Source organism: Microcaecilia unicolor, chromosome 14, assembly GCF_901765095.1.
Source record: "Microcaecilia unicolor chromosome 14, aMicUni1.1, whole genome shotgun sequence".
Classification (NCBI taxonomy): domain Eukaryota; kingdom Metazoa; phylum Chordata; class Amphibia; order Gymnophiona; family Siphonopidae; genus Microcaecilia; species Microcaecilia unicolor.
In genome coordinates this window covers 53,106,597-53,124,279 of record NC_044044.1, presented here as the reverse complement: position 1 = coordinate 53,124,279, position 17,683 = coordinate 53,106,597, and the positions used below count along the sequence as shown (strand labels likewise).

Genomic DNA, 17,683 nt, shown 5'->3' with positions numbered 1-17,683 from the left:
CGCCACTGCTGTACTGTGGGAATTTTGTGCGTCAGCCATTCTTTCAGTATGACTTGTCTAGCGACCACCACCGCTTTGTTGATGAAGCTTTTATATCCTTTTGGAATCGGGTGTCTGATTTTAAATTGACCAAATAATAACAATGGCTCACACTCCCACTGTTGCTGCCATAATGTGGATATGTTCTGTGTCAATACTTTCCAAAATCTGTTTATTCCTTGGCAGGACCAAAACATGTGGCCCAGTGTTGCACCTTCTGATCTGCACTTAGGGCATTCTCCCCATGGCGAGAGTCCCATGTAAAAAGCTCGTCGAGGTGGTATATAAAGACGAAAAGCAAACTTATATTGTTGTTCCCAATGTCCCACCCAGACCGAGCGCCTGGAAATGGACAAAACAAATGTCTTAATTATTTCTGATGTTATATTAACTTTTAAGTCCTGTTGCCAGTCCGTCTCCAATTTTTTATAGTTTGGTTCTGGCATTGTGTCTCTGATGTGCCTATGGTAAAAGGACAAAGGCACTTTCTGTTGTGATCCCAGTGAAAGGGCTGCTGAGAGCTCCTCCTGAACATCTTCCGCCAGGTGCTCCCAACGCAATGATGCCACATAATGTTTTAGCTGAGCATAATGAAAAAACTCTGTATCTGACAATGTAAATTCCTCTTTCAAAACTGAGAAGGGTTTAATGCGTCCCTCCTCTGTAACCACTTGCAATACATACTTTATTCCCTTTTTCTCCCACCTGCGAAAGACTGAGTACAACTGCCCTGGGACAAACGCCACATTATCACATATAGGGAGGAATGGTGTTACTTTTGGGTCGAACCGGTGCATACGGCAGACCCATTTCCACGCTGCTCTGGCCGTCTGCATGATACCAGTTTCCCCCAATACAGCTGGAATACTGACTCCGGTCCCGTGTAAATAATTACTAAAATGCACCCCTGGTGTTAATTGTAACTCTAGGTCTGTATTGGAGTATTCTTGAGTGGCTCTGAACCAATCATTTATGTGTCTTAACCCGCAAGCCACGTTGAAATATCTTATGCTAAGCAGTCCCAACCCCCCATACTCCACCGGGATCTGCAACGTTTCTATTGGTAAGCGTGCCCTCTTTCCCTGCCATAGGAATCGCTGTGTCAGTGTATTTAATTTTTTCTCATCTGATCTTTTTAAATATACTGGTATTGTCTGCAGCACATACAGCCATCTAGGAACGATCACCATGTTGTATAGTGCTATTCTTCCCCTCAGGGAAAGCGGCAGAGAGGCCCATGTTGCTAAACTTAACTCAGTATCTTTAACTATTCGACGTATGTTTTGTTCATATAGTTTTGTGAGGTCTGAGGGAATATGTACTCCTAAGTATTTAATTGTTTCTGTCGCTCTCTGCAGTGACATAGTCCCACCCGCGACTGATGGCGTCTCTGGGCCCAATGTAAGAACGTAGGACTTGGCTTTGTTTAGTTTGAACCCTGATATCTGACCATATTGATCTATACTCTCCAGCAGTACTTCTAACGATTGATCTGGATTTGTTAAAGTTACCATCAGATCATCTGCGTATGCTAATATCTTCACCTCATGTGTTGCCATCTTTACACCCTCAATTTGCTTTGTAGCTTTCACCACTCTCAACAGTGGTTCCAGCGCCAGTATAAAGAGCAAGGGCGACAACGGGCAACCCTGCCTTGTCCCCCTCTCAATTACAAACTCCTCTTCACTGATCCCATTCACTATCACCTTCGCCTTTGGGTTGCGGTATAGTGCCTTAACCGCCTGCACAAACCAGCCCTGTATGCCCATTTTCTCTAATGTTGCAAATAGGAAGTCCCACCTTACAAGGTCAAATGCCTTCTCCGCGTCCAAACTTATCACCATTGCAGGCTCTCCCTTGTTATGACATGAGGCTATTGCAAGTAGTAGCTTCCTAACATTATGTGTTGTCTGTCGCCTCCGCACGAACCCCACCTGTTCCGGGCCTATAAGTGTAGGTAACCACTGGGCCAGTCTCTCTGCCAGAATCTTAGCTAACAACTTCACGTCTAAATTTAGCAGTGAGATTGGCCTATAAGAGCCCACCTCATCTGCCGGCTTTCCAGGTTTGGGGATCATTGTAATAAGCGCCGCATTTGTATGCAAAGGAAATTCCCCAGCTCCCACTATCTCTTCAAGATATTCCAGCAGGGATGCTAATGCATCTGGGGGCAACATTTTATAGTATTCCCCAGAATATCCGTCTGGTCCTGGCGCTGAGTACCGTTTTAAGGATTTAACTACCTTCTGTACCTCTAACAGTGTTATTGGACTGTTTAGCCCTTCTTGCCCTTCCTGGGATATCTGAGCCAGGCCTGCTTTCTTAAGGTACTCAGAAAGGTGCCTATTTACCGGCCCCTGCTCTACCGAGTATAGATTAGCAAAGTAATCGGTGAACATTTTCCCGATGCCTTTCTGATCTGAAATTATTTTCCCTTGCGGGTCCTTAAGTGCTGCAACTGACCTAGGCCCCCCCCAGTTTTTAATTAGCCGCGCTAAAAGTTTCCCTGACCGGTTCCCATATCTCTGTAGCTTGTATTTGTAATACAACATTGATCTGTTCTCTCTCTCTTGTAATAGTGAATTAAGTGCCACTTGCGCAGCTTTCAAATTCTCCAGTGTTACTCTGGTTGGGTGTTGGATATGCTTTTGTTTAGCTTTTTTCATTTGCTCTTCTAAATTCAATATGGCTTGTGCCCTTATCTTCTGCTTACGACTACAATAGGCAATAATCTCCCCCCGTAGTACCGCCTTCGAGGCGGACCAAAACAACGCGGGCTGGTCACGTGCATGCTCTTTATTATTCTCTGCATAATTCTCCCATTTTTCCTTTAAATACTCTTGAAAATGAGGGTCCATGGCCAGATGCGTTGGGAAACGCCATCCCCTCCCTCCCCTCTCATTGTTCAATACCTCCAGATCTATCCATATTAACGCATGGTCAGAAATCACCTCAGGGCCAATAGTTGCGGCCCTTACCTGTGGGAACATTGTACGTTCTACTAATATGTAATCTAGTCGGGCCAGTGTGCCATGTGCTCTAGACCTATGTGTAAAATCTTTTTCCCCAGGATGTAATGTTCTCCAAACATCTATCAAACTGAGAGCCTGTGAGAGGGTCCGAAACTCCTGTGTTCTATTCCCCGCATAATGCTGAGATGTGGGGTTTGTGCAGTCTATCTCAGGGTCCGCCACCATATTAAGGTCGCCCATTATAACTGTTTTCTTCTGGTGGCTTCCCATACAGTGACCTATGATTGTGTTATAAAACTGTGGGTCATGTGTCGTTGGCCCATAAATTCCCACCAAGATAAATTCCACTCCTTGCAACCATACTTGCAATATTATATAATTTCCTTGCACTCCTTTAGCCAACAGTTGAGCTTTATAATTTAGCCCCTTCCGGAACAATACTGCCACTCCTCCTCTCCTACCCTGTGGGGTCGCTGCAAAACTCTCCCCCACCCAGGATCTCTTTAGCTTAGCATGTTCTATCTCTGTGAGTCGGGTTTCCTGTAAACACACTATGTCTGCTTTGTGTCGTTTTAATTCAGTCAATATTTTAGATCTTTTTATGGGAGAACTAATACCCCCAACGTTCCAAGACACCAATCTGACCATCATAATGCCGTGTGTATGACTAACAATGGGTTGTCACCCTCTCTGCAGTTTCTTTTTATTTTGCTCCTTGCCCTGCTCAGTGTTTTTATCTTTCTGGATAAACTCGGTAATATCATGATCTGTACTTTTTTCTTACTCGCACCCTGCCCCCTCAGTCTTTCACTTGTTATTGCCCCTTTATTACAGTTATTCCTTATAGCCCACAACCAGGTCCCCTCTTTACAATACCAATGCTTGGACGAGTTCCCCCCCTTTTCCCCCATCCCTACCCCTTCCTACGGTCTCCCTTCTTTCTTTTACCCCTATTCCGCAATCTACTCACGGGTCTAGAATTCCGGATTTTGCAGAGGGAGTCCCCGCTTTCGCTCAAACAAACCAAGTTTTACCAGTCACTTTTGTCAATAAAAGGCACTGTATCTTGTTCTTCCGCCCTCCATTTATGACGCTCATGGCTGTTTGCCTAGTTTGTGGTCAATTGTAAAGGCCTTAGCCTCTGCCACGCTTTGAAAGTGTTTCCATGTGTCCTGGTATCTTATTTTCAAATGTGCGGGATACATCAACGCAAATTTTACATTCTTTTGTGCCAATTCCGCACAGAGTGGATGGAATGCCCGCCTCTGTTCTTGTACTTTCTGTGAGAAGTCTTGAAAAATCATTATCTTCTGCCCCTCAAAGCTTAAAGACTCTCTTTTCTGGCGGTATCCCTGCAGTATTTCAATTTTATGTCTGAAGTTCATGAGCTTTGCCACTACTACTCTGGGACGCTGAGCATTTTCCATTCGGCGCCCTACTCTATGTGCCCTCTCAACAACCAAATGTCCTGTAGAGTCAGTCAAAGCTAATTCTTTTGAAAGCCAATTCTCCAGCCAGTCCGACAAGTTTCTATCTTGTATCCGCTCTGGAATCCCCACCATTCTTATATTGTTCCTTCTGGACCTGTTTTCTAGGTCCTCCAGCTTAGCGGCTTGTTCCTCTAGCTGCTGCTGTAGTTGGGCGATATCGGGGCCCTGCGCACGTGTATCATCCTCCAAAGCCGCGACTCTCACTTCCAGGTCTCCCGTTCTGGTCTCCAGTCCGTCAAGCCCAGTTTGGATGGATTCCAGGCGCTTTGACAGTGCATCCCAGCGCGGATCCATCGCGCGAACCACTGCTGATGTTAGTTGTTCCAACTGCATCTCTGTGAATGCCGGCGCCGCGACCGCGGGGCCGTCCGCCATTTTGTTTTCTCCGCTTCCGACCTTCCCCCTGGATTTCGTACCGGTTTTCTGCGCCATTTCGGTGGGGGATTTATGGACGAACTTGTCCATGCAGCCAAGAACTTAAATTCGCGAGGGAGGGCGTTTCTGAGCGCGATGTGACTTGTTATTGTCAGATTTAGAGCGGGGGTTCCCGGAGCTTCAAACAGCTGCTGCCGCTTCGCTCACTGCATAACCGGAAGTGGAATTTTTTTTTTTATATGGCAACCCTGCCCCCATGCTCTGCTGGGATATCTGTGCGGCTAGTCTACTAAGAATGCTGGCTCCTCCCACATCCCAATGACTTGAATTTTGTGTGTTTTTCACTTGGATGGGTTTTTTTTTTTTTCAAAAATGGACCAAAAAGATAAACGCACAGAGCACAAAAACATCTAGCAAGTGGCCATTTTCGAGAAAATATAGATGTTTTGCTGTTTTGAAAACCGCTATATTTGCTATTCAGGTTCTGGACATTTTGAGCAAAACGAAAATGCCCCTCCACGTAACATTATAAGTTTAAGTGCTTTGAAAATCAGCACCAAAGTATTAATATGAATAGCACTGAAAACCATAATTGAATGGCAAAACATTTCCCCACTCATACTAATGTAATACTATAATGCTTGACATCGATAATAGGGGTGTGCAGGCAAAAAATGTATTTTGTTTAGTTTCATGTGTCATTTGTGGGTTCCTTGTTTTGTTTCAGGGCAGTTTCATTAATAATGTTAACTACAGGCACACTGATCTTCAACAGACACCTACTGAAGACTTCAGTAGGTGCTTTTAAGCTTGGTGTACATTATTAACGTCATGGAGAAAACCCCCTGAAATTTTCTTTTGACTTCCTGTCATTTCAGATTAAGAACGATATGAAAAATAACATGGAAAGTGTCATTGACATTTCTCGTGTTATTTCAAATAAATGATTGATAGGTGATTTAAGGCCTCCACCACCCTCAAAGTATTTTCTCATTTTAACTCTGGCCTTTCCTTTCTGCAGTTTCAGATTACAATCCTTTGTCTCCGATTTTCCTCCTGTATGGAAACAGGGGCCAAAAAACAAGTAGGTAGTAATATTTTTAGTGGGTTACCTCTATACTTTAGCTTTGAATACTCCCTTGCCCAGATCCATCACTTCACTGACCAGACGCAAGGAGCTGGCCTGTTGAAAACCAGTCACAGATGTATTGACTTAGGCCGGTAAAAATGTCATCACCTAAAACTTGTTGACTGAGTCTTGTTTCTACACATTCAAGAGGTCAAACACAGCAAGCAGAATTCTTTTCTCTGGAGAATTTGATAGGGATGGGCAGCCAGAAAACTTTCATATCATTTCCCATGTTGTTTCTGGGTATAATAAAAATCATTTTATTTGTTTTCATTTGGCTATTTTGTCATCATGAGAGCAAAGTCATTGAATGTGTACTCTTTTAAAAGAGCACATCCTCTTTGCACATAGTCCCCCTGATTTTATAAAAGTTGCCAAAAATTGCATACACAAATTTGGGCACGCGCCCAATAATTGGCTTTTTAACAAGCCATTATTGGCACTAATTGAAATCAATTAACAGGTATGCACGTAAATTAAGGCGTATGATCCATGACTAAATTTTATGCACATCCTAGAAATGGGGGCACAGAAATGGGAGGGTTATGGGCATTTTAGGGTGGAGCATGGCCAAGACCGAGCTTATTGTCTTCCCTCCCAAACCCACTTCTCCTCTCCCTCCACTCTCTATCTCAGTTGATAACACCCTCATCGTCCCAGTCTCATCTGCCCGCAACCTTGGAGTCATCTTCAACTCCTCCCTCTCCTTCTCTGCGCATATCCAGCAGATTGCCAAGACCTGTCGCTTCTTCCTCTTTAACATTAGCAAAATTCGCCCTTTCCTCTCTGAGCACACTACCCGAACTCTCATCCACTCTCTCATCACCTCTTGCCTTGACTACTGCAACCTGCTCCTCACTGGCCTCCCACTTTGCCATCTATCCCCCCTTCAGTCCGTTCAGAACGCTGCTTCACAGCTTATCTTCCGCCAGGACCGATATACTCATATCACCCCTCTGCTCAAGTCACTTCACTGGCTCCCGATCAGATACCGCATACAATTCAAGCTTCTCCTATTAACCTACAAATGCACCTGATCTGCAGCCCCTCCTTACCTCTCTTCCCTCATCTCCCCTTACGTTTCGACCCGTAACCTCCGCTCTCAAGACAAATCCCTCCTTTCAGTACCCTTTTCCACCACCGCCAACTCCAGGCTCCGCTCTTTCTGCCTTGCCTCACCCCATGCCTGGAATAAACTCCCTGAGCCCATACGCCAAGCCCCCTCCCTGCGCATCTTCAAAGCCTTGCTCAAAGCCCACCTCTTCAATGTCGCCTTCGGCACCTAACCACATACCCCTATTCAGGAAACCTAGACTGCCCCAACTTGACATTTCGCCCTTGTCACCTCTCGTTTAGACTACTGCAATCTGCTTCTTGCTGGCCTCCCACTTAGTCACCTTTCCCCTCTCCAATCGGTCCAAAACTCTGCTGCCCGTCTCGTCTTCTGCCAGGGTCGCTTTACTCATACTACCCCTCTCCTCAAGTCGCTTCACTGGCTCCCTATCCGTTTTCGCATCCTGTTCAAACTTCTTCTACTAACCTATAAATGTACTCACTCTGCTGCTCCCCAGTATCTCTCCACACTCGTCCTTCCCTACACCCCTTCCCGTGCACTCCGCTCCATGGATAAATCCTTCTTATCTGTTCCCTTCTCCACTACTGCCAACTCCAGACTTCGCACCTTCTGTCTCGCTGCACCCTACGCCTGGAATAAACTTCCTGAGCCCCTACGTCTTGCCCCTTCCTTGGCCACCTTTAAATCTAGACTGAAAGCCCACCTCTTTAACATTGCTTTTGACTCGTAACCACTTGTAACCACCTGCCTCCACCTACCCTCCTCCTTCCTGTACACATTAATTGATTTGATTACTTTATTTTTTGTCTATTAGATTGTAAGCAGGGACTGTCTTTCTTCTATGTTTGTGCAGCGCTGCGTATGCCTTGTAGCGTTATAGAAATGCTAAATAGTAGTAGTAGTAGTAGTAGCATTAGATTGTAAACTCCTTTGAGCAGGGACTGTCCTTTTTTTGTTAATTTGTACAGCGCTGCGTAACCCTAGTAGCGCTCTAGAAATGTTAAGTAGTAGTAGTAGTAGTAGCATGGGCATGGATTTCAGTTACGTGCGCAATTATAGAATAAGGGAGTTCTGTACGTAAATTTAGGTGGGGGCATTTGCAGCATGTTTTTGTTGGTTCAAATGAATGTACCTAAATTTACACATGACCCCTGCACATAAGCGCTAGTCTAAAAACCGCAGCTAACTTTAGGCGCAGCTTATAGAATAGCAGTTATGCGATTTTTTTTCTATGCTGATTTCTTTAGGCGCGATTTATATAATTCACCCCATTCACCTCAGTGTGTACTCTTTTGAAAGAGTGAACACTATTATAGGCAAAATGTCGTGTATTTTTCTGCTTATTTTCGTTCATTAATAACATGCAGTTACATGGGATGTCATTCACAGTTCCCATGTCGTTGTAAACAACAGCCCATCTCTAGATTTTAACCCTCTGGTACTTTATTGAAGCTTGCCAAATATGTGAGTTTTTATTATTTCCCCCTTTCCTTACCTCCAGCGAGTACATTTTGAGTGTCTTAAGCCTTTCTTTTTAGGGTTCGTCTTGCAGAACCTGAATAATTTTAGTGGCTTTTTTCCTATACCACTCAGAAGGTTTATAAGCACGGTCGTGTAGGAGATTGTGAAGAGACCTTGCCTACACCCTCTCCTTTTCAGTTTCAGGACTTATATATATCTTCCAAACTATTGAAAATGTAAATCAGCTGCTGAAAACATGCATGAACCAGACTCTCCCTCCGTTCATACCTTCAGCAGTTCCTGGAAACAATGACACAGGATGCTAGTGTTCTTCAGCTTACAAGTTTTACTTTGACAGAATGAGGGATATTTTTTATGATTTGTTTATTGATTTAGAAAAACAAAAATTCATGCAACGGAAAGAGAAATGTGTGAAACATTATTCAACCCGAGCTGGCCACAGCGAAAGATGAAGAGATTGGAATAGCACAGAATATGTTGTGGGTGGGAATTTTGTAAAAATAGAATATGTAGAATTTACAGTCCTGTTTCTCAGCAGACTTGTATCAATCTGTGTCATAGTGCAGAGATTTCATGCAAGGCAATCAGTGGGAAAAAAATACCATCCAAAGGTGCAGATTAAGGACCTAGTGCTTTACACTCTCTGACATTTGGGTCCTGTTCCCCACCTCAGCCTCCTGCACCTTGGGCTGGGTGTACCAGAGAAATAGATTTCCCAGCATCTGGTGTTGACACTTGTGGGACAGAGCTTCTATACTGATCCCTGGGTGGGTCTTCTGAAGAGCCTCAATGGAGGTCCCCCAGCATGAAGGGTGGTGCCATACCTGGTGTAACTCTGAGAGTGAGTTACAAGCAGTGGTGTGCTGGAGCAGGCTCTCGAGAGCCATTTGTTAAGTTTTTAAGAATTTTGGGAGCCGGTTCTCCATGGCTACTTTAACAAATGGATCCCAAAATGTGGGCTTGGGCCCCTCCTGAATTCTCTTTTACTTTGCTGGCGAGAGAGAGCCCCCTGATAACAATTTACCAGCCAGTGGTGTGCTGGAGTAGGCTCTCACAGGCTCTCGAGAGCCGTTTGTTAAGTTTTTAAGAATTTTGGGAGCCGGTTCTCCATGGCTACTTTAACAAATGGATCCCAAAATGTGGGCTTGGGCCCCTCCTGAATTCTCTTTTACTTTGCTGGCGAGAGAGAGCCCCCTGATAACAATTTACCAGCCAGTGGTGTGCTGGAGCAGGCTCTCACAGGCTCTCGAGAGCCGTTTGTTAAGTTTTTAAGAATTTTGGGAGCCGGTTCTCCATGGCTACTTTAACAAATGGATCCCAAAATGTGGGCTTGGGCCCCTCCTGAATTCTCTTTTACTTTGCTGGCGAGAGAGAGCCCCCTGATAACAATTTACCAGCCAGTGGTGTGCTGGAGTAGGCTCTCACAGGCTCTCGAGAGCCGTTTGTTAAGTTTTTAAGAATTTTGGGAGCCGGTTCTCCATGGCTACTTTAACAAATGGATCCCAAAATGTGGGCTTGGGCCCCTCCTGAATTCTCTTTTACTTTGCTGGCGAGAGAGAGCCCCCTGATAACAATTTACCAGCCAGTGGTGTGCTGGAGCAGGCTCTCACAGGCTCTCGAGAGCCGTTTGTTAAGTTTTTAAGAATTTTGGGAGCCGGTTCTCCATGGCTACTTTAACAAATGGATCCCAAAATGTGGGCTTGGGCCCCTCCTGAATTCTCATTTACTTTGCTGGCGAGAGAGAGCCCCCTGTTAACAATTTATCAGCACACCCCTGGTTACAAGCTAAAGTAAAATTTGGAGATGATACATGAGTACTCTGAGGAAAGCCAGATGGGAAAAGATAAGGAAAGAGGAAATGCAAAAGAAGATTACTCCTCCATGCCTTGAAAGGTTAATGTGCTTTTGCTGCATATCTGCTGATGCAAGGATGCTTGGGTTTTCCCTCACTATTTGCCCCATCCACTCAGCTAACACTGCTTTTATAGGATAATAGTGCTAAGACAACCATTAAGATCTATCCCTGCAAAATTCAGAGGCATTAAAAAAAGACATAATAAAATCACATGTAGGATTATATTTCCTTCCACACAGACAATTTGTTGAATCGGTCCCTCCCCCCACAATCCACATGCCCCCCCCTATCTTTCCTGCGTCATGAAAAATTGCTGCTGGTTATTCAGTAATTTACAAAACTCAGATCAGATAACTAAGATCGACTCCCCCCCCCCCCCCCAGAAGATGATTTATGATGAAGAAATGGGTCACAATTCTGCCCCAGTCCCCACCTTCCCCAAAGGGTGTTCTGACCAAAACTCAGATACCATGGCCCTTTGCTCCGGAATTTTCCCCTGATTTGAATCCCATTTCCTTAGTGGTGACTCTAAACCATTCCCAACAGACGTGCCAGCTTCATTGAATGCTGAAGGTCCTTGGGCGCCCCAATATGAAATCTGCCTCCAATGTTATCTTTTCATTCTCCCCTCTCTTCTCAGCTGCCACAGGTCCCAGAGATTGAAGTGATGATATCAAAGGCAGATTTGCTATTGAAAGTGCTCAAGGACCCATAGCTTCCCACAGAGCTGGCACCACGGCGCCGACTCAGGTCTGTGTCCACGTTAATTCAATTTTAACATTTTCTTTTACCCTATCACTACTAACCTCATTATACCTTTGCAGGAAAGCTGTTCTGATATAATTAGCCTTATTTTTCTAGGCTTGCAGTTTGCTGGCTTTAAACCAGTGCTACAATAATGCAGAAGATGTTACGCAGCAGAGAAGCCATGACTGTAGAACAGGGTTGCGGCAGAACAAACAGGAAATTACCCCAAATACAACTTACCATTCAACTGCACTGCAGAGATCAAGAGTGCCAAGAGACATGGCACCACTTCATTTCTCCCTGGCCCTGGCATTCTACTCCCTCTGCGCCACGCTCACATCACATCTTATCGTGTTCCACACTGAGCAGTGCTGGTGGTGGTGAAAGAGTCAAGGAGCATGTCTGTGACTGAGAGGAGCTTAACTGTGGAAATAGAAAAGTAAAAGTGAAAAGGCTAACATGGGGGTGGGGAGAAGAGACTGAGGAAGTCAGACAACAATACAACTGCCAGAGGAGGGGGTTTCCAGGCTTATATAAGGAAAATGTAATCTGTGGTATACAGTAAAGCACACAGAATCTTCTTTCTCGCTCACCTCCTTGCTTCCTCTCCCCGTGCAAAGGAGAGTCACCAGGTCTTTCAGAATTTCGATAAAATTGCATGCCACTGTGTCACTCTATCCTGATAAACATAGAAACATGATGGCAGATAAGGTCCAAATGGCCCATCCAGTCTGCCCTTCCATAGTAACCACTAACTCCTCCTTTTCCTAAGGGATCCCACGTGTCCCACGGTTTCTTAAATTCTGACACAGTCTTCTCCACGACCTCCACTGGGAGGCCATTCCACGCATCCACCAGCATTTCCGTGAAAGAGTATTTTCTTAGATTTCTCCTAAGCCTATTTCCTCTTAATTTCATCCTATGCCCTCTCCTTCCAGCGTTTTCCTTCATTTGAGAAAGGCTCCCCTACTGTACATTAATGCCACTGACGTATTTAACTTATCATTTGTAGAGTGCTACTAGATGTATGAAGTGCTGTCAAGTGGAAACTACTCGGGTATAATATGGCCCTTCCCCACAGTGCTTACAACCTAAGTGGGTGCCTGAAGCATTGGGTGATGAAGAGAATTGCCCAAACTTACAAAGGATGTTAGGGCCACAAACAGGATTGAACTCTGGCGTCTCTAGTTCATAGCTCATTGCTCTAACCACTAGGTCACTTTGAGGAGGATAATCGAACGGGGACAACCATTTCTAAGGGCGCCCATCTCTGAGGACATCCCCGTGAAGGGGCGGGGCATCCTGTATTATCGAAACAAGATGGGCGTCCATCTTTCGTTTCGATAATGCGGTCGGGGACGCCCAAATCTCAACATTTGGGTTGACCTTAGAGATGGTCGACATAAATGTTGAGATGGTCGATCTTGGGGATGAGCGACCTCGGTTTTCGCCGATAATGGAAACCGAGGACGCCCATCTCAAAAACGACCAAATCCAAGTCATTTGGTCATGGGAGGAGCCAGCATTCATAGTGCATTGATCCCCCTGACATGCCAGGACACCAACCGGGCACCCTAGGGGGCACTGCAGTGGACTTCACAAATTGCTCCCAGGTGCATAGCTCCCTTAGCTTGGGTGCTGAGCCCCCCGAGACCCACTCCCCACAACTGTACAACACTACCATAGCCGTTATGGGTGAAGGGGGGCACCTACATGTGGGTACATTGGGTTTTGGAGGGCTCACATTTACCACCACAAGTGTAACAGGTAGGGGGGGATGGGCCTAGGTCCGCCTGCCTGAAGTGCACTGCACCCACTAAAAACTGCTCCAGGGACCTGCATACTGCTGTCAGGGAGCTGGGTATGACATTTGTGGCTGCCATAGAGACTGGAAAAAAAGTTTTTTAAATTTTTTTGGGTGGGAGGGGGTTGGTCACCACTGGGGGAGTAAGGGGACCAGTGCACTACGAATGCTGGCTCCTTCCACGACCAAATGGCTTGGATTTGGTGATTTTTGAGATGGGCGTCCTCAGTTTCCATTATTGCCGAAAACCAGGGACGACCATCTCTAAGGTCGACCTAAATGTTGAGATTTTGGGCGTCCCTGTCCGTATTATCGAAACAAAAGATGGACGCCCATCTTGTTTCGATAATAGTGGTTTCCCTGCCCTTTCATGGGGCTGTCCTGCGGGGACGGCCTCAGGAAAACCTGGGCACCCCATTTGATTATATACAGGTACTTATTTGTATCTGGGGCAATGGAGGGTTAAGTGACTTGCCCAGAGTCACAAGGAGCTGCAGTGGGAATCAAACCCAGTTCTCCAGGATTAAAGTCCACTGCACAAACCACTAGGCTACTCCTCTATTAGCAACATTCCATGTACAATCTCAAATAGGGAAAGGGAAATGGGACCGCACCTCGAGTATTGTGTTCAATTCTGGTCGCCGCACCTCAAAAAAGACGTGGTGGAATTGGAAAAGGTGCAGAGAAGGGCGACAAAGATGATACAGGGGATGGGACGACTTCCCTATCAGGATAGGCTGAAGAGGCTGGGGCTGAGGGGAGATATGATAGAGGTCTATAAGATAATGAGTGGAATGGAACGGGTCGATGTGGAGCGTCTGTTTACGCTTTCCAAAAATACTAGGACAAGGGGGGCATGCAATGAAGCTGCAGAGTGGTAAATTTAAAATAAATTGGAGGAAATGTTTCTTCACTCAACGCGTAGTTAAACTCTGGAATTCGCTGCTGGAAAACGTGGTTAATGCGGTTAACTTAGCGGACTTCGAAAAAGGGTTGGATACTTCCTGGAGGAAAAAGCCATAGAATGTAATTGAATGGACGAGGGAATAATACAGTATTTCTAGGATGGGCGGGACAAATTGCTTGTTCTTTTGGCCGTTGTCGGTGACAAGGTGCTGAGCTCGATGGACCCTTGGTCTGTCCCAGCATGGCGATGCTTATGTACTTATGTACCGCCTTTCTGTGTTTTTTGCAACTACATTCTCAATGATTTACATAGTATATACAGGTATTTATTTCTACCTAGGGCAAAGGAAGGTTAAGTGACTTGCCCAGAGTCACAAGGAGCTACAGTTTCCCAAGATCAAAGTCTGCTGCACTAACCACTAGGCTACTCCTCCACTCCAAGTTTTGGATGTCCTGCTTATACTGCCCCTGCCTTAATTGTCTCTGATTACTTCAAAACTAGGCAGGTTTAAACAAACTGTTATTGTGCTCCACAGCACATCCACCGTGTGGTCTGCCTTTATTCTGAGAACTGAGGGGTGCTTTTACTAAGATGCGCTGAAAAATGGCTTGCGGCAGTGTAGGCGTGGGATTTTCGGGTGCATGCCGATCTGTTTTTCAGCACACCTGTAAAAAAGGCCTTTTTTAAAAATTTTTGCTGAAAATGGACGTGCGGCAAAATCAAAATTGCTGCGTGTCCATTTTGGGTCTGTGACCTTAGCACCAGCTATTGACCTAGCGGTAAAGACTTACGCAGTAACCGGGCAGTAATGACCTACATGTGTCAAATGCCACTTGGCGTGCGTCCGATACATGTGTCTGAAAATAAAAATTATTTTGCGGACATGCATATTGGACAGCAGCCAGAAATGAAATTACCACAAAAGCCATGCGGTAGCTGGGCGGTAACTCCATTTTGGTGTGCGTTGGGCATGCGTGGACGCTTACATGACTTAGTGAAAGGGCCCCTGAGTACTGTAAGTGTGTGGAGCATAGCTTAATTTGGCCTCCTGGGGGGTTTCAAAATTTTTGTGTCAAGTAGTCTGATTGTTGTGATTTGGCTGGGTGATCTGCAGGGGTGAATGAATTGTGAGGGGTAAGGGATTGGATGTGTTTGAGCATAGGCATAGTTTGACTGTTTCATTTGGGGGGGCAAAGAATGGGCGGGGCATATTAGCATATCATTTGCATATATACATATGCAAATGAATATGCTCATATGGAGGAAGGAAATGAAATTTACAGGCAAAATATCACAGATGCACATTTCAAAAAGCTGACACATTTCAATTAATAAATTATGAATAAAATACTTTATTTACCTTTGTTGTCTGATCATTTAGTTTTTCTATTCGCTTTGATCCCAGTGTCTTCTGTTTTATGCAGTGTCTTCTTTCCAGTAGGCTTCCCTCTGCTCCCCACCCTCCCAGTCCCAGCCATCTCTTGCTCCTTCCCTCTGCTCCCCATCCCTCCGTCCCATCCATCTTCTGCTCCTTCCCTCTGCTGTGCCTGACCTCTCCCAATCCCATCCATCTTCTGTTCCTTTCCTCTGCTCCCCACCCCTCCCAGTCCCAACTATCTCTTGCTCCTTCCCTCTGCTCCCCACCCCTCCCAGTCCCATCCATCTCTTGCTCCTTCCCTCTGCTCCCCACCCCTCCCAGTACCATCCATCTTCCCTCCCCTCCCCCCCCCCCCGCGAGGTCCAAGATGGTGACTCCGTTTACCCCCTCTCTTCCTCCCTCCCTCCCTCCGGCGCAGGCAGCAGTCTTTTCCAGCGTTCCTGGCAGCGGTAGCGATATACACGCTGCCTTCGGTCTGCCCCGGAAGCCTTCTCTTCAAGTTCCTGTTCCCACCTATGCGGGAACAGGAACTTGAAGAGAAGGCTTCGGGGCAGAGCCAAAGGCAGCGTGTACAACGCTACCGCTGCCAGGAACACTGGAAAAGACTGCTGCCTGCGCCGGAGGGAGGGAGGAAGAGAGAGGGGTAGATGGACACGCTCCTCTCCGTCCGCTTGGCTTCCCTGCCCTCTCTGTCTGCGTCCCGCCCGAAAGGAAATGACGTCAGAGGAAGGCGGGACGCAGATAGAGAGGGCAGGGAAGCCAAGCGGACGGAGAGGAGCGTGTGCCTGCATGTGTTTTTTTTTTTTAACTAATGGCGCGGCGGCGCCTCGCGTCGTTTGGGGGGGCACTGCCCCCCTCGCCCCCCCCCCAGTCTACGCCTATGTGTTTGAGTCTATCCTGTATTTTATGGTGTTTTTGTTTCTGTTTTTATTGGATTTTTTTAATATTGTAAACCACTTCGACTTTGTATTATAAAATACTGCTATATCAAACGTTTTAAACTATTAAACTATTCTGCAGTCCCGGCCCGTGCCCAAAAGAAATACACTGTCTACCCGGCCAGCTCTCATTAATTATGTAAGCCCTGACCTATGGGGTCACCCTAGGCAGTTGCCTAGAGTGTGCTCTGGAGCATAAATTCTGGCTGGATACACAAGGTTTTTGTTTAGTGTGTGGGCCTGGACTGGAGAAAAACTCAGGAGGCCGAATAAGGCTACGCTAAGTTCACACACTTACAGCACTTCTAAAAATAAAGGCAGACCACATGGTGGATGTGTTTTGAGCCACAATAACACTTTGCTTCAAAAATAGGCAGGTTTAAGCAATCAGAGACAATTAAGGCAGAGGCTGTATAATAAATAGAAATAAAGCATAACCCAGAAAAGAAAATGATACCTTTTCTATTGGACTAACATCATTTTTGATTAGCTTTCAAAGGTAAATCCGAAGAAGGTGTTACCTTCAAAAGCTAATCAAAAAATATAGTCCAACTACTACTACTACTACTTATCACTTCTATAGTGCTACAAGGCATACGCAGCGCTGTACACCATACACGAAAAGACAGTCCCTGCTCAAAGAGCTCACAATCTAAATATGGAATGTTGCTAGTGGAATAGTAACATTCCATGTAGAATCTCCAATGGTGGCAACATTCCATGTTCCACTGCACTAACCACTAGGCCACTCCTCCACTAGCAACATTCCATGTAGAAGCCTGCCCTTGCAGATCAGCAATGCGGCCGCGCAGGCTTCTGTTTCTGTGAGTCTGACGTCCTGCACATACGTGCAGGACGTCAGACTCACAAAAACAGAAGCTTGCGCGGCCGCATTGCTGATCTGCAAGGGCAGGCTTCTACATTACTACTACTACTTATCACTTCTATAGCGCTACAAGGCATACGCAGCGCTGTACACCATACACGAAAAGACAGTCCATGCTCAAAGAGCTCACAATCTAAATATGGAATGTTGCTAGTGGAATAGTAACATTCCATGTAGAATCTCCAATGGTGGCAACATTCCATGTTCCACTGCACTAACCACTAGGCCACTCCTCCACTAGCAACATTCCATGTAGAAGCCTGCCCTTGCAGATCAGCAATGCGGCCGCGCAGGCTTCTGTTTCTGTGAGTCTGACGTCCTGCACATACGTGCAGGACGTCAGACTCACAGAAACAGAAGCTTGCGCGGCCGCGTTGCTGATCTGCAAGGGCAGGCTTCTACATTACTACTACTACTTATCACTTCTATAGCGCTACAAGGCATACGCAGCGCTGTACACCATACACGAAAAGACAGTCCCTGCTCAAAGAGCTCACAATCTAAATATGGAATGTTGCTAGTGGAATAGTAACATTCCATGTAGAATCTCCAATGGTGGCAACATTCCATGTTCCACTGCACTAACCACTAGGCCACTCCTCCACT

The 17,683-nt window shown here is 45.8% G+C and overlaps 1 protein-coding gene across 2 annotated transcripts in view; it reads right to left on the bottom strand.

The window, feature by feature from the left end:
* LOC115458322 overlaps positions 1 to 17,683 on the bottom strand; it is a 164,132-nt gene that overhangs the window by 73,699 nt on the left and 72,750 nt on the right. For both annotated transcript variants that reach the window (XM_030188206.1, XM_030188207.1), the window contains exon 2: positions 11,405 to 11,587. In XM_030188206.1, coding sequence (XP_030044066.1) covers positions 11,405 to 11,477 — 73 coding nt within the window. In that variant the 5' untranslated portion in view covers positions 11,478 to 11,587. The remainder of the gene's footprint in view (positions 1 to 11,404; positions 11,588 to 17,683) is intronic.